Source organism: Crocodylus porosus, unplaced genomic scaffold (assembly GCF_001723895.1).
Source record: "Crocodylus porosus isolate Cpor-Errol unplaced genomic scaffold, CroPor_comp1, whole genome shotgun sequence".
NCBI classification, from domain to species: Eukaryota; Metazoa; Chordata; order Crocodylia; family Crocodylidae; genus Crocodylus; species Crocodylus porosus.
Genome location: NW_017728949.1, coordinates 62,173,309 through 62,198,660, shown reverse-complemented (window position 1 = coordinate 62,198,660; position 25,352 = coordinate 62,173,309). Strand labels below are relative to the sequence as shown.

General features: G+C 44.3%; 2 protein-coding genes across 3 annotated transcripts in view; one reads left to right on the top strand and one right to left on the bottom strand.

The window, feature by feature from the left end:
* Positions 1 to 14,960, top strand: part of OSBPL11 (oxysterol binding protein like 11) — a 75,404-nt gene extending 60,444 nt beyond the window's left edge. For both annotated transcript variants that reach the window (XM_019553933.1, XM_019553932.1), the window contains 5 exons: positions 1,335 to 1,833; positions 4,217 to 4,403; positions 8,104 to 8,286; positions 8,960 to 9,113; positions 13,250 to 14,960. In XM_019553933.1, the coding sequence (XP_019409478.1) occupies positions 1,335 to 1,833; positions 4,217 to 4,403; positions 8,104 to 8,286; positions 8,960 to 9,113; positions 13,250 to 13,321 (1,095 nt within the window). In that variant the 3' untranslated portion in view covers positions 13,322 to 14,960. The remainder of the gene's footprint in view (positions 1 to 1,334; positions 1,834 to 4,216; positions 4,404 to 8,103; positions 8,287 to 8,959; positions 9,114 to 13,249) is intronic.
* Positions 14,961 to 21,040: 6,080 nt separating this feature from the next.
* Positions 21,041 to 25,352, bottom strand: part of LOC109322762 (TGF-beta receptor type-2-like) — a 53,765-nt gene continuing 49,453 nt past the window's right edge. Inside the window, exons 6-7 of the mRNA XM_019553934.1 lie at positions 24,997 to 25,124; positions 21,041 to 21,298 (exon numbers count right to left, since the gene is read on the bottom strand). Of these exons, the coding sequence (XP_019409479.1) occupies positions 21,086 to 21,298; positions 24,997 to 25,124 (341 nt within the window). The 3' untranslated portion in view covers positions 21,041 to 21,085. The remainder of the gene's footprint in view (positions 21,299 to 24,996; positions 25,125 to 25,352) is intronic.

Sequence of the window (25,352 nt, the reverse complement as noted above, 5' to 3'; positions counted from 1 at the left end):
CCCAAAGCCATAAGCCCTGTGACTTTAAGAAAGAAAGCAGTTGTGTGTTGTAAGTGTTTGTCAGTGCGTGCATGTTTGTTCATGTATCAGTTTGAGTAATAGAACGTATCTCGTTTCATTGGTCTCTCTTGCTGGCTTTTCTCCATGTTTTCTTAATGAATCATGTCTGTACCTCCTACCTTGTTTCTGTGTTTTGCTTTTCTGCACTTTCTCCACAAAATCTCTTCTTCTCCTTCAACTGGCACATCCATTTACCAGCTCAATCCCCCCCCACACACACACACACACCCACACACACACCCCTGAAGTCCCCCTTCTACCTGATTTCTAGAACGGAAGGAGGAGGGGACAAAGGAGGTATGTTCTCGGTTCCTCACCCTCCCACCTCACAACAACATTTGCAAGGTGTGAGTTCTGTTCTCTTTTTCCTCTCCCAGCCTCCCTTTTGTTGCTGCTCAGAGCTATACTTAGAGAGTGGTGCTGACCTATGCTCTGTAGTTTCACTGCTGCCTGGAGGGCATCAGTGGAAAAAACAGACACGCTAGTCAGTTGGCACTGCCCAGCTTGGGAAAACATTGACTGAATCTGTATATTGGGAAAGCTTGTGTTGCCGTTGCATTCTTGTATGCAAGTTGGAAAGACTTTGTAGTCATAAGACCATATTTTTATTTAATGCAAGCTTAGATTCTGCAGACGTGATGGCACTTACCCAGAGAAGCTTTCTTTCCACTGTAAGTGTGGTTTTAAGTCCAGTTTCCAAGTCTGCTTGATCAGTATAGATAATTATCCAGTGGACCTTGCATCGGTGCATCAAAATCAAGGCATCCATAGGCCTTACTAATTAGTATAGACTTATTTAAACCACAGCTGCACAATCAGGAATCACCTGAGTCCTCATCGCTCAGTGTTATTGATAAGCAGTCATTACGCAGAAGATTGGGGGGTGGTTTTACTACTTTTACGCAGAACAAATTCTCTCTTATGTTTTCCCCTCCATTATGGCTTATGCCCATTTTTGGATAACTTTTTTTTTAGATTTTTGACTCCTCCCGAATTCTTTGCATTGCAAACAAGCCGAAATTCAAACATAATTTAAGACATCATTGGACTCATATAATGTTAAATCTTAAATTTTTAAATGAAAAGTCACTTTAAAACTCCACGCTGCTCCCATTATCCAGGTTACCTTTGGTCACTTGTGCTGGAACCAGTTTTTCATCTCTGTTCAAAGTATCAGTTCCCTGCTTCTTAAATGTAGCTGCTCCAGGGCTTTGTTCATAAACATACAGCCAGCTTGCTCATGAATTCTTGTTTGTTATTTGTTTTTATTCCAGGTGGTCCTTCCTACTTTTATTCTAGAGAAACGTTCTTTGCTGGAGATGTATGCAGATTTCATGTCCCATCCAGACCTCTTCGTTGCAATCACAAATGGAGTTACTGCCGAGGAGAGGATGATCCGCTTTGTTGAATATTATCTCACTTCATTTTATGAAGGTCGCAAGGGAGCTATTGCTAAGAAGCCCTACAATCCCATCATCGGCGAAACATTCCACTGCTCCTGGAGGCTGGCAAAGGACAACGTAGTATCTGACACCAATAGTGACTCTTCATCCCATTCCCCTGCTGAGCAAGCGGGTCTTTCAAAAGAGCTGGATGGCCAACTGGAACCGGACTACTACACAGTCAGATTTGTAGCTGAGCAAGTCTCCCATCATCCTCCTGTCTCAGGGTTTTATGCTGAATGTGTAGAGAGGAAGATGTGTGTCAACGCTCACGTCTGGACAAAAAGTAAATTCTTAGGAATGTCAATAGGAGTAACGATGGTTGGTGAAGGTAAGTGAAAGCACCCTGCTTTTTTTTCACTGTAGAAATGGAAGATAAATAATCATGCCAGTCAGATAAATATAAAAATAAGCCTTGTGCTCTTCAAGGGAGGAATAACTAATGACTTCTACTCAGTGGGTGGTTCCAGCTATAGGATTTTTCAAAAGAATTAATTTTCAGGGTTATTGATAGGCTATTATAAGTGTCATGTTGCTTACAAAAGCAGCCCTGCTTTTCCTTCATCTACATCAAAGAGAGACATTGTGGTCTGAGAAACTTTTGAAGTACTTTTTGTCAGATGATGGCACCTGTTGTTTTCAGTGAATATGGAGTGCTTAGGATGTTACAGATATGCATGATAAAAGCAGTCTAAAATTCAAGACTTGTAACCTACCCAGGACCATAGTAATGCAGAAAAGCAAAGCTATATTCAGAAATGCAGCATAGAATCTAAAAGCAAAAATACAGTTTGCTTTGAAACAAAAACAATTTTTTCTAAGTATTTTCAAAGCATCAGACAGATTTGAATGTAAAAAGTGAACGTACCCCTTAGTCTCTCATATTTTATGCTTTATTGCATAGTTCTTTGCGCAGGCTTTAGGTTTAACATTAAGATCCTTATTCATTAGTTCAGGGTTCTGGCTGCCTTTGGTATTGCCGCCATTGTTGACTTTGGACTGGAAATGCATTCTCAGCCCTTTTACCTTTCCTATTTGTGCTGCCCAATTAGTGTGCCTTACAGATCCTTGAATATAATCTGCATCCCTTAACAGGGAAGGAGCATAGTAAGGCAAGGCCAGTACGGCTCTGTATTTTGAGTCTGAGGCTAGAAATAGATGTTGCCGAATGAAGCAGATCAGCCATGCCAGGGTGTGTTCTGGTACGACGGATCCACTTCATTCGGCAAAATACGTTGCCTGTGGTCCCCCAGCATCAACAGGCAGGACAGCAGGCAACGTCTTCTCCTGGTTTTCAGGGGTTTGATCTTGTGCACCCTAGGAATTTCTTTGCAGGATCGGCACTTCAAGCCCTGGGAGTGCCCACCTGACTTCCCCTGCTTACTGAGATGCACCTCTGGAATCTCCAGGGCACATCTCAGTAAGTGGGGAACAGTCAGGGTTTCTGCTTACTGAGATGCGCTCTCAGAAATCCTGGGGATACTTCTCAGTAAGCAGGGAAATCCAGGCAGGCACAGTGATGGCTTGAGGGACCCAATCTTGCACAGGAATTCCTGGAATGCAGGATCAGGCCACAGAGCACCTGCCTGGGGCAGCTGGAGGGTGTGGGCAGCTTGGGCCTGCTAGCTCTCCCAGCATAAAGTGAACAGATATCCAGTGCTACGTAGCAGCAGAAATGGATACCTCTTTCATGGTAGCCACAAATTGTGGGCATTTGCGTGGATGTCTGTTTACTTTATGGTGGCACAAAGGTGATGAAAAACGATGTCTGATTCTATGCTGAAGAAGCTACCATGTCCTCTCAGGCCATAACAACCCCCTTGTAGTGCTTTGTGTCAAACCTCTGAAGCAAGCCCAAAGGTTGCTCTCTTCTATTTGCCCACAAAGTGAGTTGAACACATTGCTTACATTGGAGGTGCAATCTCTTGCCATTTTGGGGGTAGAAGGTTGAGGGGATGTCACTGTGTGGCTTGATGAACCCAAAGGCAGCAGATAAACTGTGAAAATCAAGTGTCAGAAGAGAGAAAGTGACCTAAGGCTGCAGGAAAGCATCAACTGTGGACACAGCACAGAATTGCATTCATAGATTGTTGGGGGCTGGAAGGGACCTTGCATGATCATTTGAGTTTTACTACGTGTAAATCATCCTAATGATGAGTGCATCAGGTGGCAACTGTTTGTCAATGAAAAAGGAAGACAGACCATGCCTGCTGCTCTTTTTCAGGAAGGGTGGAATGGAACACTTTCATGGAGAAGGGAAGGAGGACATCAGCCCTCTGTACTGCATGCATTTGGGGACTTCATTCCTGGTCTTGCTTGTAGCATGCTTCCAGAATGTACATGGTTTGCAGTTACCAGTAAAGCAGTTGCAAGTGAGAAGTTACTTGTGTTCAGCCTATATAACCACATGCTTTTAGGATCAGACTTTGGAATCTAATGTTTCATAGATTTCATGTTAGGGTTGGGATGCAGATCTCTTTAAGGCTGATGGCAAATGCAGCGGTAACCAGTGTGTGGCCTTGTCTGTTTTTGAGAAGTCTGACAACACCCAGGAGTTAGGACCGTTCCTCTTGTATCTGGGCTCTGTCAGACAGGGGGTGATTTTACTCTGAGGAAAGCGGCAGTAATAAGGGTGTGCGTTTCGATCCACAGCAACTTCTCCTGGTATTTTAAGTTATGACATCTTTTAATGACATTTGTCTCTTTGTATGCAGGTCTCTTAAGTCTCCTGGAACACGGAGAGGAGTACACGTTTTCTCTACCTTGTGCATACGCTCGATCAATTTTAACAGTTCCTTGGGTAGAATTGGGAGGAAAGGTCAATATTAACTGTGCAAAGACAGGGTATTCTGCAAGCATTACTTTCCATACCAAACCATTCTACGGTGGCAAGCTTCATCGGTAAGAATGCTCTCGCGTTTCCCTACACCCTGTACCCTCATTTCAACTCTGTAAATAACTGCCTTACTCATGGTTTTGTCACCATTTTTTTTCATATTGAATTGCACTGACCTGACGGTCTGAGATGACAACTGTATTTAAAGAGGCATTTTTTTCCCTACTCCTGGAAAAAAGGTTGTAGCATATTGGGGCAATCCTGCATGGTTTTGCCACACATTTTGACAGTTAATAGCAAGGGTCAAAGATCTACAGTGCCAACTCTGAAACAATCTGTGTATGCTTAGTGCCGGAGCATGGATTGCCAAGTTTTATTCTTAGTTCTGCCACTGACTTGCTTGTAATAGAAGTGAGTCGCTTAACCTTGTTGCCTTTGGCTTACTCCCTGCCTGAAAAGAGGATGATACATCTGCCTGAACAACAGATTGACATTTCATGTTAGTAAAGCATGTTGCAGTTGCACAGCATTTCATCTCTTCATCACAGCAGCAACACCCCAGATAGCATCTCTGACTTGCTGTCAAAACTGAACTTAAAGGTGCTGCAGATATTTCAGCCTAAGAAGGGAGAAATGTAATGCCAGTGATGGGTTTCTATTTAATTGAAAGTTATATTGCCCAACTAGGCATACAGGAATAATATTCAGATTCCTATAATGTAAATGAAACTCCATTAGCTATAGTAAGCAAACAGAAATGATGAATATATTCATTATAATTGGTGTAAGTAATCACATAAATTACCTGAAGACTGCAAAGAAAGGTGGAGGTTCTGGAGTACTGGCCACTGTTGAGACTGGTGAAATTGGCTAAGTCTTTTTTCTTTTTCTAGACCTCATGACTGTCCTAAAGCCTGTGCTTTTCCAGATGACTCACTTGCTAGTCCTTGATTAGTGAAGCATCAGATAGGGATTCTCAGCTTAACTGTGTGACAGATGCCGTTTCTGCTCCACTGTAGGATTTGTAGTTTAATGAAGTGGGGAAAGAAATACTTATGACTTCCACCATGGTTGTGAGCCCTGTGCTACATGGCTCATGACAGGGTAGTCATGAGCTGCTTGTCTTGCCAGGAGAGGTGGGGATTGCATCTTCTAGTCCTCTCCTGTTTCCCACACATTTAAATGGGTTTTGTTTGGCATGGAGGGCCGGAGACAAGGATGGTTTTACATTAAGCGTTTTAGATGGCAGAGCAAAAGGCAAACATTTGTCAACTACAAGGCCCATCAATATTGTAAGAAACTCTATACTGCAAGACCAAGTGATCTGGAACAAATACAAAGGTGGGGAGATTTGAATGAAGAGGAAATAAAAAAGTTTGTAAGAAAGTCTCTGGCACTACATGGATTGTTATGCAGCTCCCAGCATGTTCATCTCTCAGCCATCCACTGAACTTAGTACTTGTTAAGAATGCTTACTTAAACATTTCATATTTCCTTCACGTTGAACCCAGACAGGGGAGGCTTTTAAGTGTACTTTGTTGTGATGGTTCACTGCAGATGTGCAGTTTGATATTACTGTTGCAAATAAAAAGTTTATGGAAGCTGTCTTGAGCATAAAAAGCATCTCAAATTTGAGAACAGTGGGTGCTTGGGTACCGCCCGTTCGTGGAAATGTTTAGCATCTGGCCGGCAAATGAAATTATCAAGTGACTTCCCCCAGTCTAGGTACATGCAATTAGGGCAGCATCTGTAAATTCATATACAATTTTTAGTTATTTACTTATTTATTATTTTGCATATAGCCTGCACCTTTTCTCCCCAAACCAGCAGGGAGAAATTGGGACATCATATATGAGGAATAGAGTCTGGAAATTTGAGGGGGGAGTGTAGAGTGGTGGCAGCATTAACAGCCACAACTCTGAGAATCACAGCAATTAACACTTCCACTGCTCCCCTGCTTCCCAACTTCTGGACCTGTGAGGAGTACAAGAGTACACTCCTCCCCAGTCACATGCTGGATCGGGCAGATGCCTGGTGTTGGTCTGTGGCCCCAGACCTTGTGTGCTGCTCCACTGTCAGACCCAATGCACTGAGTCTGGGACTTCCCAGTGGCTCTGGGGTTGCGTGTCACATCTGACATGGCACGTGGCTCCAGAGTTAGCGTGTGGCCCAGGATTTGGTGCACGGGCCTGGAGCCAGCAGACTGGGTTGGACCCGACACAAGTCGCTGGAGCTAGCAGGTGGTGCCGGATTCAGTCTGTGATCCTGGACTTGGTGTGCTCAGTCCAACCCGGCATGTGGCCTGGAGCCAGCGCAAGAGGTCTGGCTTGCCACATGGCCCTGGACCCATTTCACTTAGCCAGTCCAGGCCCCATCCAGTACAGCAGGCTTGAGAACAGACTTCGTTCCCAAGCTTCTGCCACTGCCTTATCTTGGTAGGAGACCCTTTTTTCATTTTTTTTTCCTCCTTCAGGCTCCCTTTCAAAATCAAGGTGCATACTATATACAGGGCATACTATAGATGAGAAAATACGGCAGTCAGGTGTCTGCAGAGGTTTCATCTGCTAAATCTGAAATTGCAGGTGGAAACTAAATATAAAGTACCCTCAGGTTTTCAGAGATCCTTGTAGCATTGATGTCTTACTTATATTTCCTGTTTGTTTTGTCAACTTTTTAACAATTTAATGGGAACACTTTTTGCTTTTTATTTGTATCCAGTGCATCGTATGTTTAGCTTTGCAACCCTTCTGCAATGGCCTTGTCCTGCCCATTCTTTAACACAAGAATGTGGAATTTATTGTAATGCTTAATGATTTCTTTAATGTATGGTATTGTAAACATAGTGTGGCATGTACCCTATGTATAATAATAGGAATTCACACAGAGGCTCAGGTCAAACTCATTCTGACACAGCTATAGCACTTCAAGTGTGTTTCCATTGAAATTTTGAAGCAGTGGTAGTTGGATGTTGCCACAACAACTTGGGAGCGCAAGCAGCAATGTTTTCTTAGCAACCTGGACTGGCAGTGAATGTTGTTATAGCAACATTATAGATTTGTTTGTAGTAATGCTTGTTATTAGACATCAGTTGGATATTGGCTTGTCAGCTCTGTGCCAGATTCGGGTTTTCCGTATTGAAATAGTGACATTAATAATTCTCAGAAGAGCAGTGTGAATGCCATTCATCTTACCTGAAATAATAACAAAAAACTTGTAAACGAATGCATGCAGAGTCCTTTGCTGATACTTGCTCTGCTACAGTGTGCTGCATGATGCATAATACAAGGAACGTCTGAGCACTACAAAACAATGCTAAAAGAAGGACATGCAAGTCAAAAGGACCTATACAACTTTAACAAAACATTCCTTGCTAAGGCCCAGAGTGAAGCTATCTCTAGTTTGTAAGTCAAGCAGCAATGCTGTTTAAATGTCTGACATTGTCTTTCAGATTGCACAAACATTTGATGCTTACCACTGTGCTTAAACAATTAAATTAAGAAGATTAAGGGTGTGAGCAGAAAGGCACTTTATTAATCACTGTGTTGCTCCAGTTAAAAATCATAATGAATAAATATTCCTGTTCGTAACAAAAGTAGCTGTAGTGATGTATGAAAATCAGGAGGAGAATAGGATAAAATCAGTGGACTCCTCCGCACAGGACTAGCGTGCTATATCTTTCAAAATGAAATGAGAATGGCCATGCCATTAGAGAACTGGCAGTCCATTCTCAGTCGTGGGGTGTGTTTTTTCCCAATGGTTTTCCAGAGTGACTGGAGAAGTAAAGCAAAATGCCAGCAACACGGTGGTCTGCAGAGTGCAAGGCGAATGGAACAGCCTGCTGGAATTCACCTACGGCAACGGCGAGATCAAATACGTGGACTTGACGAAGCTGTCAGTGACAAGGAAGCGAGTCCGGCCCCTGGAGAAGCAAGGGCCATTTGAGTCTAGGTAAAATATGCTCACGGCTCTTTACTCCCTTTCTCAACTGTCTAGAATTGGTCCTCAGCAGGTGTATTAGGCTGCTTGGAAAAGATCCACAGACCTACATATCCTTTGCAGTGACACAGGAGAGCTGTAACGGTTGTAAAAATTCAGTACTGATTAGAGCTAAGCCATCTCAACTGAAAATACAGAGTGCGGGTAAGTGTTAGGTGTCACAGCAGGTTTTCTTCTAAGTTCGCCCTATACTTTTTACAGTGGGGCCCCGGCCTTGACTTTGGGCTTTGGACATGAAAGCAAAATGAACAGTAATCCACATCTACACAGCAGTAGCTGTTTGTGTCTGGGGAAGTTCTCAGTAGAAACTACCTGTTGAACTCAATTTGCATGGTTGCTTTTTAATGTGTGTACATGCCCATTTGGGGTTAGACTGAACTATCCCTTATTGCCGTCATTGACGGGCCAGTTCAGTTGCTAGCCCAGAGGTGGAAGGCTGTACAGTGAGGTCTCTTCACCCCTGTGTTGCAACAAGCTGTATTGTATATTATACTGTGCCTGAGAAGTAATAGAGTTATAGCTTGGTTATAGTGCTGCTGGCTGAACACCACCTCTGGAATGCAATCATTTGAGCTCCAGAGAGCCATTGAAAAATGTGAAATGAATCAGAGTTTCTGATTTCTAGGCGACTATGGCAACATGTAACAGAGTCTCTGAGGGATGGAGACATCGATAAAGCAACAGAGCATAAGCGAGCCCTAGAGGAACAGCAGAGAAATGAAGAGAGAGTTCGTGTGGAAACAGAAACTCCATGGCGCACTAAGTACTTTCTTAAAGAAGTAAGCAAATTGTGTGTGTGTGTGTGTGTGTGTGTGTGTGTGTGTGTGAGAAATGATAGTGTATATGTGGGTATGTATCTTAAGCTCAGGTGTTAAAGTTATAGAGGACTTGTTAAAGAGAGCTGTTGACAGCAAGTCCCACTACATATTATATGTTTTAAAGAAATATCAGTGTTCTTATAAAATAATAGCTTTTTATTCTGTGGCTCATCATTGCTCCCTGGACAACTCTATAGCCAAGTAAATGATGCTAAATACCTTCTGTATAAACAATAATGTCAGAGGCCTAGCATTTCTCGTAAGTGCTAGGGAAATAAAAATACTGTTTGTTAGGGTTTATAGAAGGCATGCGTACACACACGCTTACTTCTGTTCCCAGAGGTCGACTGTGCTGATGTTTTAACAAGTCTTCTGTATTAAGCAACTGAAATCTTTAAGAAATGAAGCCACTTGAAGGAAGCATTCGTTACTGCTAACCTCCAAAGGTCCCAAGATCTTGTCTGTTATGTGCACTGAACTTGAAAACGCCCCAAGAGGAGCTGCCTAGCTTTCCCTCTACCTGCTGGTTGCTCTGTCATCTTCTCCCTGTATTTATGGGTGTCATTTTAGTATCTTTTTAACACTTGTATCCACAAAATCAGTACTATTGTGCTGTTTAAACCAATGCGTCTATCAGGATCAACTGCTTAGTGTTTGATTTCATAGCTTATCTGTTTGGGATCTAGATTGTCTTGTCAAAAAAGTATGGTGGCTTAAGAATCGATATTGACCACATATCAGATCGGCACCGATAAAAGGAAAATTAACATTATCAGCAGTTGGCTTTTTTTGGCTGGATGCATGCACGTGGCCAGGAATGCAGCTTGAAGAGCAGTGCCTTGCCAGTGAGCCAGTAAGTCTGTGGTGGGGGAAGGCAGATCAAGGCCCTCACAGTGAGGGGCAGATGATGCCCAGCCAGGCAATGAATGGGACCCTGGGGCTGGGAGCAGGATGGACCTGCAGGTGGCTTGCCCAGGGGGTGGGTGTTGGGGTGGGGAGGAGGCGTGGCTCCCTGCTGCTGCATGCACCCCTGGGGCAGACAATGGGGGCATGTGCCTTCCCCCTGGATTTGTGTGTGGGACAGAGGTGGGCTGCCCCCTGCAGGCCTGGAACCAGGGGCTGTACCCCCTGGTGAGGGAAGGAGGGGGCGGGCCTCGGAGCAGGCTAGGCTCAGCTGCATGGGGCAGGTGGTGGTAGCATTAGGAGGGATGGCTATGGGAGAGCTGTGGGGAATTTTGGGGTGGCTATAGCCCCCCCCTCCCAAGCACTGTGCATGTTCGGGGCACTCTGGTCTGCTGCCTTTCCCTCGGGAGCCCTCCACTGCAGGGCGGGGAAGAAGGGGGCATGCAGCCAGTGCAGGGCTCTGAGGGAAAGGCAGCAGAGCAGAGTGCCCCGAGCATGAGCGGTGCTTGGGGTGGGGGGGGGACAGGGCTATAGCCACCCTTAAATTCCCTGTAGCCACCCCTCGCAGCACTGCTGCCACCCACCCTGCTCCCACTCCCATCCAACCCACTTGTGGTTGAGCCCCCCCACTGGGAAGAGGCAGGCTCTGCCCCTGGGTCCGAGCCCGCAGTGGGCAGCCGACCTTAACTCTACACATGAATCTGGGGGGGCATATGCCTCCCCCGAGGGTGCATACAGCAGCAGGGAGCCACTCCCCTGCCCCCCTCTGTATGTCCTGGATGAGCTGCCCACGACTCCATGTCGCTCCCAGCCTTGGGGTCTTATTCACTACCCTGGCCAGCCGGGGAGCTGTCCCTGCCATACTCACAGCTGGGGCCTCAATCTGCCCCCCACCCCATGCCCCTTCCCCCACAGACATACTGCCAGGACACTGCTCTTCAAGCTGCTGAGCTGCATTCGTGTAAATCAGATCGGTATTGACCGATATTTCTGACTAATAACCGGCTATTGGTATCAGCCAAGAAAATCTTCATTGGTTCACCCCTAACGATTGCAACTGAAAGTGCTCGTCTGTTGTACCAAAAGTTTATATTTTATTTTTCAGCTGAGATCTGTGCAAGTTGGCATGCTTATGTGTGCTTGTGTGTTGAAGTGAGCTGAAGCCACTGAATGCCATAGCAAAGTGCAAGTGGATCTGTCCAAGCAGATTATACTGTATGCAGATGAAAACTAAAAACCTCACTCTGTCTGGCAAGATCAGACGCCAAATTCTTCTTGCTACCTCAGCTTTCCATGCCCTTGTTTGCCAGGTCTGTCAGAGCTTATCCATTCAGTGCCTTGACCAATGACTTAGCTGACTTCTTAATTCGGTGAACTTGTACGAGGTGATGGAGAAAGACTGGGAATCCTTGGCATGACAGGTTTACACTAGACTTCCTTTCCTGTTGCAACTAGAACCTGCTTAGCTAGGCAGCATAGTGAGCTGTAAGGGAGGGAGTAGGTGGTATAAATCTAATTTACCCTGTGCATTACTGCGAAAGAGATTTGTGTGATCTGATTGCCTCATCACAAAGCATAAAACCAAAACAAAAATCTCTCCTAGCAGACCCAAAACTCATAGGGGAGCTCCTGCAAGTTGCTTTCTTTCCAAAGCTAGATCAAACTACTGGAGTTTGAATTTCTTTCTGCAAGTGTTTAAAAGCTGTACAAGAGCCTAACTTTAACTCTGAACAGCTTTGCACTCAACCGTATGGCAGATTAAGGGATTGACTTGTTTTGGAAACCAGAAACTGGAATTACTGATTTATTATTTGTTCTGCAGCCTTTGCAGGAAATACAGTTTGGGTTGTATTTAGCAAAACACAGAAAAACTGCCTCTTTTTGAAAAATGGAAAGGATGAGTTAATTTCCTTGTATCAAAGTGGCTAGAAACAGGAATACCAGGAAACTTGCATTTATATTTGGAAGAGGAGAGAAACAAATGAGCTTCTGAAGGGATGGATTACAGGAAAGATTGGGAGTAAAATTAATTATATGTATTATGGCCAATCATTAACTAACGAGATGAAACAGTATATAAACACCTGAAAAATGAAGGGGGAAAAAAAACTTGCGATTCTAGAAGCACTCATCTTAATGTGTTGGCATTAATAAGAGGAAAAATCAAAGCTGAATGTCAAGGAAACCTTTCTTCCATTAGGCCATAAAATAATCTCTCAAGGCAGGTTGTGAAATTTCCATCATTTGTCACATTATTTGAAGATAATCCTCCATTGGCAGAACACTTTCTGGACCACTTCTGCTTCTTCCTTTTCTCTCAGCACCATCTCTTGTCTCTATTCAAAATCTTTGCTCAAATAGCCTCTTTGATCTCAGAGCTTTATCAAAGCCAAAGAAATCTTGTGTTCTGATTTCTGAAAGCTTGCCTTGATTTCTTTGTGCTTGTAGAAAAGTGAAGGAGAAATGAAGGGAAGGGGGGAGGTCAGGAAGAAAGAAGATAACTTGTCTAAATGTAGAGGAGAATATTGGTGTTGGAGACTACTAGTTTCCCAGGACAAGGAAGCTGATCAGTTCAGTTGATTGTAAACACAAGAACTACATTTTTTCAAAGAAGGAAAGAGAATTAATTAGCTCATTCTGATTGCAGCCCCACCTGACCGTTAACAGGAGAAAACATTTCCCTCTAGAGTGTGTGGGTAAAAAGAAGAAACTGCTTTCAGGTACTTTAATAAAAACAGGATTTGAGATGCTAGCTAGATGAGATCCACAGACCACTTCATCTCTGGATTATCAGATCAAATGTAGCTGAAATTGCAAACCACTACAAGCTGTTTTTCTCAGTTTGCTTGGCCTTTCTGAAATACATAGCTGATCTCAATCTAGATTATAGAGGGCTGCCATTTCCACTGCAAAATCCCCATCGGCTCTAGCATTGCCATCACCATTGTCCATCTTGGTAGAGAGGCCAAGCCAACTCAGCCAGTATTTTGTGGGCTGAGTTTTTAGACATGTTGTGATGCCTGCGTGGAAAATCTTGCACTGTCTATGCGCCGTCCTGTTTTACCAAAGAAGCGTACATAAAGCTGAGTCCTGGTTTCAGTTGCTATCACTTGGATAGTTTGCAGACAGAATTCATGTAGGTAAGTATTTTTAATAACTATTCTGTATAATTTATTTTTCTACTTGACTTGCAGGGAGATGGCTGGATTTATTACAAACCCCTTTGGAAAAGTGTCCCTGCCATCCAAACTCAGCAAATGGACTAAATCAGACTCTTCGAGATGAGTTTTCCTGTTTTATCTAAGGTTTCTCTCCCTCTCAAACCACAGTAATTACACACTGAGTGTCCTGCTTTTTATAATTGCACAAATTCAAGTGAACGGAAAGGAATAAAAATGCTAGGGCACTTTAAAGTTACGAAACCCACCCCCCCAGAGGTGTGAAGACATACTTGCCAGATATGATCACCAACTTGTTTTTGTCTGATCCAAAAGATTTTATCTGAATTACATAACATGTTCTTTTAAGTAGGTCCTTTTGCAAAAGCTGCCTAAGATTACAAACCATCTGATCTTCTCAACAGCAGAAGCCGGTACAGTGTTGTTGCCCCAGTGGCTTCACTATGGAGTGACATTATGAACCTTTCTTTCAGAATCTGTGCATCAAGCTCTGTTTTAATAACTGAGATACTTAGTACCCAGGTAGAAACCCACCCACGCGCACGCAATTTTTGCTGCTTGTATATCCAGTAATTAACCTTCTGGGTGAAAACTGGAGAAGTGTTCAGAAGTTGTGCCTGGAATCAGTGTTAAGAATCAACTGGATCATGACGAGACCTACTTTCCTTCAGAATGTGTGCATGCATCGGAGGAACGGGGAATCGATTATACAGACTACCTTCTTTCTTTCTCTTTTTTTTAAGGATTTATAAAATTGGTTAGAAATGTAACCATGGAGACATTTTTTTCCTCTGAAGCATTTTAATATACTTGAAAGAAAATTGACTTGATTGGAGAAGTAATTCAGACACTTTTCAGCTCCTAATTTTATTAAATCTTTCTGAGGTGACTATTTAAGATTTACACACATTGTAATTTAATGAGATTTGACCCTTTTTTTCCCACCCCCACAGGGACTTAGGTTTTCAAATGGAACAGGAAATGTAACTGTGGTGTTCATTTCCGCATCTCTGTCTGTGTGACCATCTCGGAGGTGATGTACCAGTGTTACATACTGTCTGTTGGATTGGTCTGATCTGTCTCCTCTATATATTTGTCAAGACAAAGCAAAGCCGTTGAGTGTGAGCAGTGGATGTGCGGACTCCGGTTTTGGTTTTCCATAAGTACGTGATAAAGGTTATCGTGCTGGAGACTGGGTATAAAATTAAAACACAATCAGATATCAGGAAACTGTATTCAGGTACAAACATCCTTCGTTTTTTATAAGTATTTTATTAAAATCTAAGAATTGCTGGCAATTAAGAGTAGTACTGATTATGGCTTTCGTTATTGTTGTTACTACAAGCTACCTTAATTTTCCAAGAGTGGTGCCTTACTCTGTTTTTTCTTCTGATGTAGTCTTCCAATCAGTGTATATAACATTATCTGTCACTTATGGCTGGATGCCTATTCCATCATCACGGGAACTCATAAGCGTGTGATCTGGTAAGAAGGTGTTTTCCAGTGAAGGGATCAGAATGTAAGAATGGATCGGAGGGTTTCTGTAACCATGTTAACTTTCCACACACATTGTAAATTGTGCAAAAAAAAAAAAAAAAAAAAGTTTGGGTTCATGCACAACTATTTTGATTCTCTTGTACATTTTGCTGTGAAATGCACTGAGATCTCAATACGAGTCCATGTGTGAGAAGTGGGGGAAGAATAAAATACCAAAATGATGACCTTGTTTTGTCTACAGACCCATCTGTCTGAGCTTATCTGGGCTTTCAAACTGTCACGTCCAAGCACCACAACCCACAGTAATAATCGTTTCCTTCTACAGAACGATAACGTAATGTAAGCCCTGAGCAACATCGCTCTACTTTTCTGTAATACACCCCTTTGCCTTCCTGTGAACTGTGGAATACTTTGCTTAAGTTCATAACGCAAGTACAATTAATGACTGAAGCTTGCTGATTGAGTTCCTCTTACTGCCTTTGTGCATTTGAAAAATCGGGTCATAAATGCACACTGAGAGAGCCACTTTAAAATGTGATTTCAGCAAAGCTGCTAGTATTTGATGCTTTCTTTTTTACTTTTTCCTCTCTGTGGACCAGCAGCCTCTGCTTATTGGACAAGGTAACTGCTGTCTCTGTATGTACCTTGAAGAAATTGCATGCAACAGAGCTTAATAATAACCTGCTTAATTAGAGGTGAATGAAGTGCAAAGATGTGCCTTTAATCCTGTAAAAGCAAAGAAACGTTGTGAATACTGAAACATTTTCCGTTACCTGACTGCATTTTGTCCCCGGTACTGCACAGATGTGTGCAAATGCCGTGTGCTTAAATATGGGTGTGCTGTCACTACTATGCTATGACCTCTGCTACTACCAGGGCTCAGATAAGATTTGGAGTAACAGGGATAGGAGAGACCTATGCAAAACACATGAAATATGGAGTCTCCTGCCTTTCTGGTGGCATGTTCCCTTCTTTGGGTGGGTTTGGGAGCTGTGCTGAAGGAGAGGAGGTTTCAGCCCCCCTCTGCTCCTCGTCCACCCCAGAAGCTAAAAAAAGGGGATGGAAAATAGTGACAGTATAGAAGGTCCTGCTGGGGTGGCAGAAAATACGTGCACAAGTACCCTGCTGGCTATGTGGAGCACTGCATTTTCTTTTCTTCTAGACCAGCGTTTCTCAACCCATAAAATGGGTTGTAAGACTATATGAAAGGGTTGTGAACAAACTTTAAAAATGGATTCTACTTTAAAAGAGAGAGATGTTGGAAACTGAGGCTTTTCCCTTGGAAGCTAGCAGAGTTCCAGCCTGCAAGGGGCTGGTTGCCCCTCCCCATGTTGTACACACACTCCCCTGCCCCACACTGGGGGTCTGGGGCCTGGGGTTGGGGGCATTGGGTTGAGACTGGCCATTGAGGTTTACAGATGGGCTCTGGTACAAAAAAATATTGAGAACCACTGCTCTAGACCTCACCCCAGCTCACCGAGTTGGGGGTGAGAAAGATGATGACCTGAAGGCCAGTAGGCTGTCCCCTAACCCACAGACCTCAATAGAGGGCTCCTTTTGGGGACACCTCTCAATATCACTCATGATGCTTTGGGTCTCTGGGTGGGGTCACCCTCTTGTCTCCCCATTGGGGGTACTGGTGAGGACCCCCACTTTTGCAACTGTAGTAGAGCTCTCCACTGAGGTGGGGCTAGTGGGCTAGAGCTTTTTGCAGGTGTGACCTGGCCATGGTGACTGCTGTTGCTCTACAGATGGGAGTAGCTGTCCCCTCAGTCCCTGCATGGACCGTGTGAACAGCAGCAAATGTCTGCTTGCAAGTCTGAGGGATGGCAGCTTGCACATCTACCAAACTGCAGCAATGGCACATGGTGTCTGCTGCGAAGGAGGAGAAGGCCTGCCTGGTCCTGCAGCGCCTTCTGACGTATGCTGTATTCCTTGTATTCTCTGGGACCCAGCCTTTAAGTGGCCGTGATCTCCCTGGGAATCGGTCTTATAAGCTGGGGCACCCGGTGTTTGGCGCGGGGTCCATTGGGCCCTGCCCTACTTCAAAGAATGGGAAATCAGTGAAATCTTGCTCTGAATTTGTTGCATCTTTCACAACTGCTTATTGTAAAGTGTATCTTTGCCAGCTGAGGCAACCGGTGGTCTTGCTCACAATCCAACAGCAACAGCTCCTGGCACCCTGTCATCACAGCAGACGGCTCAGTAACTCCTTCAAAAGTGCCATTGGCTGATAAGCAAGTACAGGTTAAGTGACAGCCTTCTCTCTAAAGTTTTGGATTTAGAGCCATAGCTGGACAGCTCTTCATAAAGAAGGTAAGTGCACGGAGACATTTTCGTACCTTCATCTTTTTTATTTTCAGGGCTGTATTAGTTTGCTTTCCTCCACCTGGTATTCTCCATAAAACTGCCACTAATATTGATAGCAAACCAAATGAAATGCTATGATCACTTACAGAGCACTCTCCTTAAATAGGAAAGAAAAGACTTCTTGACCATGATGGTGGTGGTGATGAAAAGACCGTGTAGAACTCTGATGGCCACCAGAGCTGGTGAAGACTTAAAGTTAGTCTTCACCAGCTGGTTGGTTGCTTTTGGATGAGTAAAGAAGGTAATGGAAAATGGTCAAAAGTGGACAGAATTCTTCCAATTGAATACCACATTGCAGTTGTTTGAAATGTATGTGGCTGAAGATTCCCAGTCACTTTGAAGGACATCATTTTAGACTTGTGTTGCTTAAGACCAGACAACCTCTGTGTCAAAAGCATGGGTGGGGTGGAGACATGGATGGGACTGTGTTCATTCATAACTTGATCCATAGTTCTGAAGTTTGTTACTTTGGCGCTTTGGGCGCACAGCCAAATGCTATATTTTGGCCTTTACTCTTACTTACTGTATTAGAGTAAAGTTGGCACCATTTAAATCAACGGGGAAGATGAGGTTTCTGGTGTTTTATTTATTCACATGTCAATGCTGTTTTCCCTGTGTGTGTTAAACATATTTCATGAAAAAATGGGAGCAATCATTTTTGCAATAAAAGCAGATATTTCAGTATTACTAAAATATGTAGGTTTGTTTTTAAACTACTGCTAGAAACTGAGAACATCAATAGAAAACGACTCTCTTGGAATTTTAGACAGTGGGAATATCAAATGGACAGTCATCTTTGATGAACTGATTGATTGGTAGTGCAGCTGTATTAGATACTTGGGCAATGAGATTTCTCCTACAGAAATGCAAAGCACAGAAATATATAGTTTGTCTTTGACAGTTTTGCCACATCCTAAGACCCGTGCCCTCCCCAGGTGCCATTCTGATCCCCTTCCCTTGTCTCAGCTGCTGCTCTGCTTTCTGCTCCCTGCCCCATCTCCCATGTGCCTCACACACAGGCTGCTTGTGCCACTTGTGGCCCTCATGCCCGCAGGTTGGCCACAACTAGTCTGTGCAACAGGGTTTGAAATAGTCTCGGGTATGGAAGCACAAGGGTGAAATGCACTGATCTTAAACTCATCTTAAACCTGGTGTCTTTAAAGCAAACAGCACATGCAAGTAAAAGTTTTACAAGAGCTGAAATTTCTCAGTGCCCTCATAGGGATTCAGGAGCTCAAATATACAGCTTTGTTTTCAGAGCTGCCAACCAGCCACAGGGCCCCAGGTTCAAGGTCAGCACAAGTGCTGAGTGTTCAGCTCAGAGTCCTGCCTGGATTCCTAATGTCAAAGCAGCTCATTTTGGAAACTATCTCATTCTTAACTCCCTTTCTGTGTTTTCATGTCACACTCATCACAGTGCTCTAGCTTTCAGCTGTGAAAAAAATGCTTCTTGGCATCATCCTCATGAGCCACGTGTCTGGGCCCTGCAGACTGAGCCTGCTTCCTTAGCTAGAGAATTAGGTCTTTCACCCTTGGATTTGAGAGGCAAGCTTTACATATGGTCTGAACATGCTGCTTGTAGAAATGTACAGCTTAAGCTTGTAAGATGCCAGGATGCTCTCAGAAGCTGCTTAAGCTTTTATTGGTTCTGTATGGTCCACGCCTTGATTCAGCAGAATATTAATTGTACACTCAGGGCTTAATTCAGCAGACTATTAATTGTAAACTCAGTGCTGCACAGTGTGATGCAGGAATTACCCCGCTATTGTTTCACGAAGGCAGCTCACAAGGAGATACAAGACCACATATTAACTACCAAGAGCCCCTTCATGTTGCTGTTGCAGTTTCACATCTTCCTTCCTGCGTATGCCTTGTATAAGGCCATTTTGTTCTCTTCCTGTGCAGACAGAGGTAGGAGAGGAAATGCATTACATGCGAGTGCAAAATGGGGGTGTTGGGTTGAAGGGAATGCGTGATACAAGACAGTGGCCCAAGCGTAGGGAGAAGCTTGAAGAATGGCTCAAAATCACAAGTTGCAAGAGGCAGACTGCTGCCCTAGGTCATCTGATGAGGCAGCTGAGAATATTATGGGGCTACAGATGGTGAGAGGACATAGGAGCCTGCCAGCGTATCTAGCAAACCCTTTTTTTGGTAAAGACTTTCCCTAAGATTAATGACACAGTCTCTCTCTCTCTCTCTCCCTCCTTTGCCTTGTAAGATCAGAGAGGAGAGATGAACTTTATTCTGTCCTTTTTCTGCTCCCTCATTTTGTGCAGTGTAGAAACCGCTTGTCCTCAGCTTGCAAGAGAAGAGCTGGGGCTCTTGTGTCGCTGTGGAAATCCGGAGCAGCGAGGCTCTGTGCAGAATCTTTCCCAGCCTTTATCTTGGAGCCTGTGAACTTTGCACCTGTTGTCCTGCCCTTCCCCATACCTGTGCAGTGGATCTATACATTTGCAATGTGGCCCTTGCACAACTACCTCTTCTAAAACCCCTGGGCAGATGACTGTGTCCTAAGAACCTTCTGGGTCAGACCAAAGATCCATCTAGCCCAGTCTTTCCTTGTGGCAAGTAGTGGATGCTTTAGAGGAAGAGTGTTAGTAATAGGGCATTCCTCCTATGTCAGGTAAGCCCTTAACTACTGTGTTTAGTGGCTCATGATAAACCAATCCTCCATGAATCAGTCTAATCCCCCTTTAGGGCCTGGTTTACTGTTGGTTCTTTACACTGTCCTGTGACCATGAGTTCCATGTGTTTACTTAAGTACACAGGCTCCCTTTTGCAGCAAAACCACAGTGCTCTCACTGCTGACAGTAAGGTGTCCCAAAGTGGGAATGACTGGCTATGGATGGCCAGAGAAAACAGCAAGAGGCTTTCCAATAGCAAGGAGCCTGACAAAGTACTGCTATAGTTGGGAATACCAGCCCAGCCCACAACTGGTCTTTGCCACTTGAGCCTAAGAATCACTAAAGATGGGTGTGGACAAGGTCCCCGAGATGAGCTGGGCCACTGCCCTGCCCACAGTACTCCTAACCTGCAGGTACGGTCATGCACCAAGGGTTCCTAAAGTGCAGCCTGTGAGACACTTTAATGCAGCCTGTAACAGGGCTGCTTAAGGGTGGCCATCAATGTTGTATCTACTGTGCATAAACATCTGCAATGTCCTCCCTTTATTAGGCAGCTCCCAGTGCTCTGTCCCACCCATTAAATATCTCCCAGGGGCAAACCTCTGGTATCCCCGGACTTGGAAGACAGCTGGGAGTTGGACTGTGATCTGGGACAGAGGCTTAGCATGGTGTTCTGCACAGGTGGTTCTCAGTGAGCTACACTCCCTGCACTGGTCCCTTTTGTCATTTTATCTGAGTGGTTTTGCATTTGTTATGCAGCCAGAATGGTCACGCATTCCTAAGCACTACTTGTTGGGAAGCAAAGACAGATCATGATGTTGCCAAATGACTTCTCCAGTGCCTTATTACAGTACCTGAGAGCTGACTCGTCTGGGGTTGGTATCATTGAAGCTGGGGCCGGTGTGAATGAGCTTCTGCCTTGCATCTTGCATAGTCCCTGAGAGATCCTGAGGCTGGAGAGAGCTGCCGTTGTGAGAACTGATGCAAATCTGTGGCAACCAGTGACTGGAAAACCAGGGGGAAGTCTCTGTGGCTCCAAAAGGAGCATGGAAAGAGTTAAAGCTCAAAGCCAAGAGCCCAAAGGAAGTTGTGGGATTCAGGTACTTATTAATAAAGGATGAAACATTTTTAAAAATAGTAAAGAAAACATCTTACATTATAATACACTCAAGTACAAAATATATTCATATACAAGGTTGCACTTCAGCCAAAGTATAGAGCCCACCGCACTTTGCATTGTGCCCCTGCAGTGAATGGTCTCATAAATAAGTTACATCTCAGCTCTTAAGTTTATTTTAAGAAAATGAACTCCAGCCTTTTATCCTCCTGTTCATTTTGGTAGAAGGCCTCTCGCTTTCTGTCATTGGCTGTTTCTGTTCTCATCGCTGGCTTGGTGTTCGCTGCTGGGGCAAACTGTTTTGCCAGCCTCGTTGTCCATGTTGTTGTTGAGGATGTCATCGCAGTCCATCTGCGCCATCAAGTTGAACCGCTCGGCTACACAGTGGGCGGTGAGCCGAGCCTCGGGGTCATGATCCCAGCACTCTGTGATGGTGTCGCACAGAAAGTGCATTCCCTGAAGTGAGAGGATCTGAGGTTAGGTTTGCAAGGGGCAGAGGAAGCAAGAAGCAGAGGTATCAGAACTGTGAACAAGGACGTTGGAGGAATGTGATGTTTCTGTGATGAATTGCCTCGAGCATGTTTCCAACATTAAGTATGGAGGAAACGGGGGTATCCAAGGTATCTCACGGTATGAGAACTCAGGCTCCATGATGGTTTACTTAAGATGTCTTGGTCATGGCTCCAGAGGCAAGAGTTGAATTCTTGCCACAAGCATCCAAGATGCTTGATGGGACTGCACCTATTCAACCCAGCAAGAGGAGCTGGTCAGAGATGACCAGGCACGTCACTCCCTAATGTGGTGTTGGCTACGGGTACAGGTGTACCTTAACCAAGCTAGCTCAAGGGACTGCTGGGCTCTTGAACTTTTTTTTCCCTTCATGTGATGACTGATGGTATAAGCTAATCATCTAATGATTGATAGTGCAGTAGCTATGGGAGCCTTAGCTGTCATCAGGCTGTCCATATCTAGCACAGCAAAACTGTCCTTGACGCAAAAGTTTATGACCCCGAGGGTGGGATTTTCAAAGGAGCTTAGGTGATTTAGGCACTCCAACCTACTCCCCTTTGGGATGCCCCAAGCAGATTAGACAAGGCAAACAAAAATGAGAAGGGGAAGCAGAGGCCTGGAGTGCCTTGCCCAAGGCCACAAACAGCTGAGCAGAGCCCAAGACACCCAACTCCCACCCCGCCACCCACTCCAGTGCCCCTTCGCCAGCTTTGCCAGATAACTTCATCTTCTGTAAGCACTCTCCATTTGTGAACCTGTGTGTTGGGCCCTGATTCCTCAGTCAATAAATTATCCCACAGTTGATACACGAGGGAAATTTGTGGTTTTTTTCCCTTCCCATGAAGTTAACATCAGTTTGTAATCAGGATTTTATGCTTCTCAGTGTGCTCCAGAACACATCCAAGTCTCTTGAGTACAATGGCCAAACTCAGTAAGCCTTATTTATTTATTTATTTATTTATATTATTTTTCTTTCTGCAGGTGGAAATTTTAGTCTCATTTCAAAGCACTACAGGAGAGAGATATCTATATACAGGAGACCCTCGCCATTCAGGGGACATACGTTCTCATATCCCTTGTGAATGGTGAAATTCGCAAATAAGGCAGTGCGTTCATGAATGCAGTGCCCCCAGCAGCTGGGGCAGGAGCCCGGCGGCAGCAAGCACAGAGCTCCCAAGGAGCTCCTGTAAGTGTATAAAGTGTATTTAAAATGCGGGTTTGGCATTCATGAATATTTGCAACCGTGAATGCCGAACCTGTAAATAGCGAGGGTTTCCTGTATCTATATAACTATATAGCTTATATATATCTCCTGTAGTGCTTTGAAATGAAACTAAAATTTCCACCGGCATAAAGAAAAAATATATAAGTAACACACGCATGTGCACGCGATGCATCTCCTATAGTGCTGTGAAATAAAACTAAAATTTTTATCTGCAGAAAGAAAATGGTGGCTTTCAGCTGCTAATTTTGTGCAAACTAATAACTGCACAGAGGCTCTTCCACCTTCCTTTCACCCACCAGTGCTATTCTGGCTGGTGTTTTGCATCATTATAGCAAGATTTAGCAACAAGTACTGTTGGAAGAAGGAAGAACTTGTTTTGAGTAAAGCCTCACGGATTCTCAGAGGCTTTGTGTATTCTGTTCGCTTGCAATTAAAATGATGCATACAATCTCATGGACACAAATGATAAGAGACTTTCTAGTGCTCTCATGTCGGCCTCCCGTGTCCTCTTATTTTTCAGAAGTCTCTCTGCGGGGTTCAGTTGACTAAGAAACCTGGAGGGAAGAGTAGGACAAATCTGATGTTTTGAATTGGTGGAGGACAACCTTTTTGGCAGGCATGCCACAAATTAGCTCCACAGCCTCCTCTAGTACCACTCTGATCCCCTTCCTTTGCCTGATCTGCATCGCTTTCTCTTCCCTGCTTTGTGCTCCCTACCTGATCTGCTTTGTGTCTCACTTCCTCCCCTCCCTCCGGCTGTGCTGCCTGTCTCCCCAGTGGTCAGACTTACCCAAAGAGCCTTGTCTGCCTGTGTCCTTAGATCAGCACGGCTACAACTACACTCCTGTGCTCTGCCACATGGAGGCTGCCTGTGGTACCTGTGCCACTGGCTGGCCACCCGTTTCAAATAACGAATTGACCTCCAGGCCCTCTGCCAGTATTTGCCTGTGAGCAGGCAGGTATGTCATTCTCCTTAAGATGAACAACTTGTGTCAGTTCTTCAGCAGCAAATTAAACCTCTGAGGAAGAAGGTGTGGGGTGATGTGGGAAGGAGGGAGCTGTCAAATGAAAAAAAGATGTTCTGGTTTTCTCCCAGCAGGTGGTGCTGTCCTACTTTGCATTTTGGGAATCTTAGCTCTACAATGTCAGAAGGATGACCATGATTCAAAACCTTGGAAAAAATAGTCTAGGCTCAGAGCTGAGCCTTCAGAGTCTGGTTTTGGATAGTCCCAAGTAAGTGTGTATTTTGCATCCAATTCCAACGCCCCTCCATGAGGTTCAGGGGGCTGCCTTGTCTTGGGGGGTTGTTGAACACACAAGGATCAGTCACCGAGGCAATTTTGAAAAACCCACCCAGGATCTTTATAGCTGCCTTCATTCCCAGAGCATGTGGATGGTGACTTGGGCCTGTGTGGTGGGAGCTTAGTGCTTCAAACATACTGTGTGGCTTTTGGCGAAAAATGTGCTTCTGGGACTGACTAGTTTTGGTGCATATCTTGCTTTGTTTTAACAGTATAATTTGTTACGGCTGAGGTCTCCAGCTCAACAATTCCAGGTTGCGCTTTCTGCAGAAAGTATTAATTTTCTAGCATCCTCTAAGTGTAAGCATAGCGTATGGTTTATCAAAGGCTTCCCAGAATTCTACCTCATTTCCCTCTCTCTCTCTGCTTACCGTACATTTTTCTGTACAAGGTTTTCCTTTAAAGAACTACTTCCCTCTTCATCTCTCCTTGCACTTGTAATGCAAAAGTCCTTTTTGCTATATAAGGAACCTGTAGCATCATGGCTTGGAGATTACGGTCTTATCCTTGGAACATCAGCTAGTGATTGCAAAGATTATTGTTTGTGCAAAACCTAATGCAGCTCACTTCCCTGCCCCATCCTGTTTTGCTGGGCATGTGAAGTGCCTATAGAACATGTGTGCCTTTATACAAGTCCTCTTGGAATTGGAAGAGTCATGGTCCCTAAGTGTTACAGCATAAAAACTAGTCTTAAACTCTCATGACTTCCTCTTTGATAAAAGTACCTTATGTCCAAGAGCTCTGTATTACTGCCTAACCCCAGTGTAATAGATTACTGTCCTAGCTTACAATAATGTTATCTATTTGGTATGCTCACTGACTGCAGATATTACCTATGGAGAAAACTGTGGGCCCAGTGAGGTTTGAGTGCTTTTATCCTAGATCAGCTAATTTACCCCAGATTTGGGAGCAGAACCCAAGAAAGGCAGTTGGGACATCTGGGTCCTAGCAGTTTAGAAGTGCAGTAACCAGTCTCTCTCCGACTTGAATAACTAGGACCACCAGTGCATTGCCAACAACATTCAAGGGTAGCCATGTCCATTGCAAATCAGGTGTATGAATAACTACTGTAGGTTATGATAACCTTGTGTATTTTTTTTATTATTATTACTATTTACCTGATGCACAAGCCAGTTACTAGGTATTTCTGGGCGTCCTCTGCCATGCAGCACAATGTCTCTCATGGTATCCACGCAGGGTTGCTCCTGGACTTTTGACCCAAAAGGCAGCTCATAACTCTTTACCTCTAGAAGAAAGTGAAACAGGACGACAGCATTACCAGATGTCATTTGTGGATTCATGGTAGGCCCGTGTTTGCTGCTCTGCCTGATATGCTCACTGTTAAATCACAGTACATGACTTATGTAGATTGATAAAAAATCCAGAACCACAGAGATGAATGCCCCTGCAGTTTCTGGGTGTTAGAAGCAAGATTTACATATTTTTTGTAGAAATCAAGGCCCAGAAAGGGACA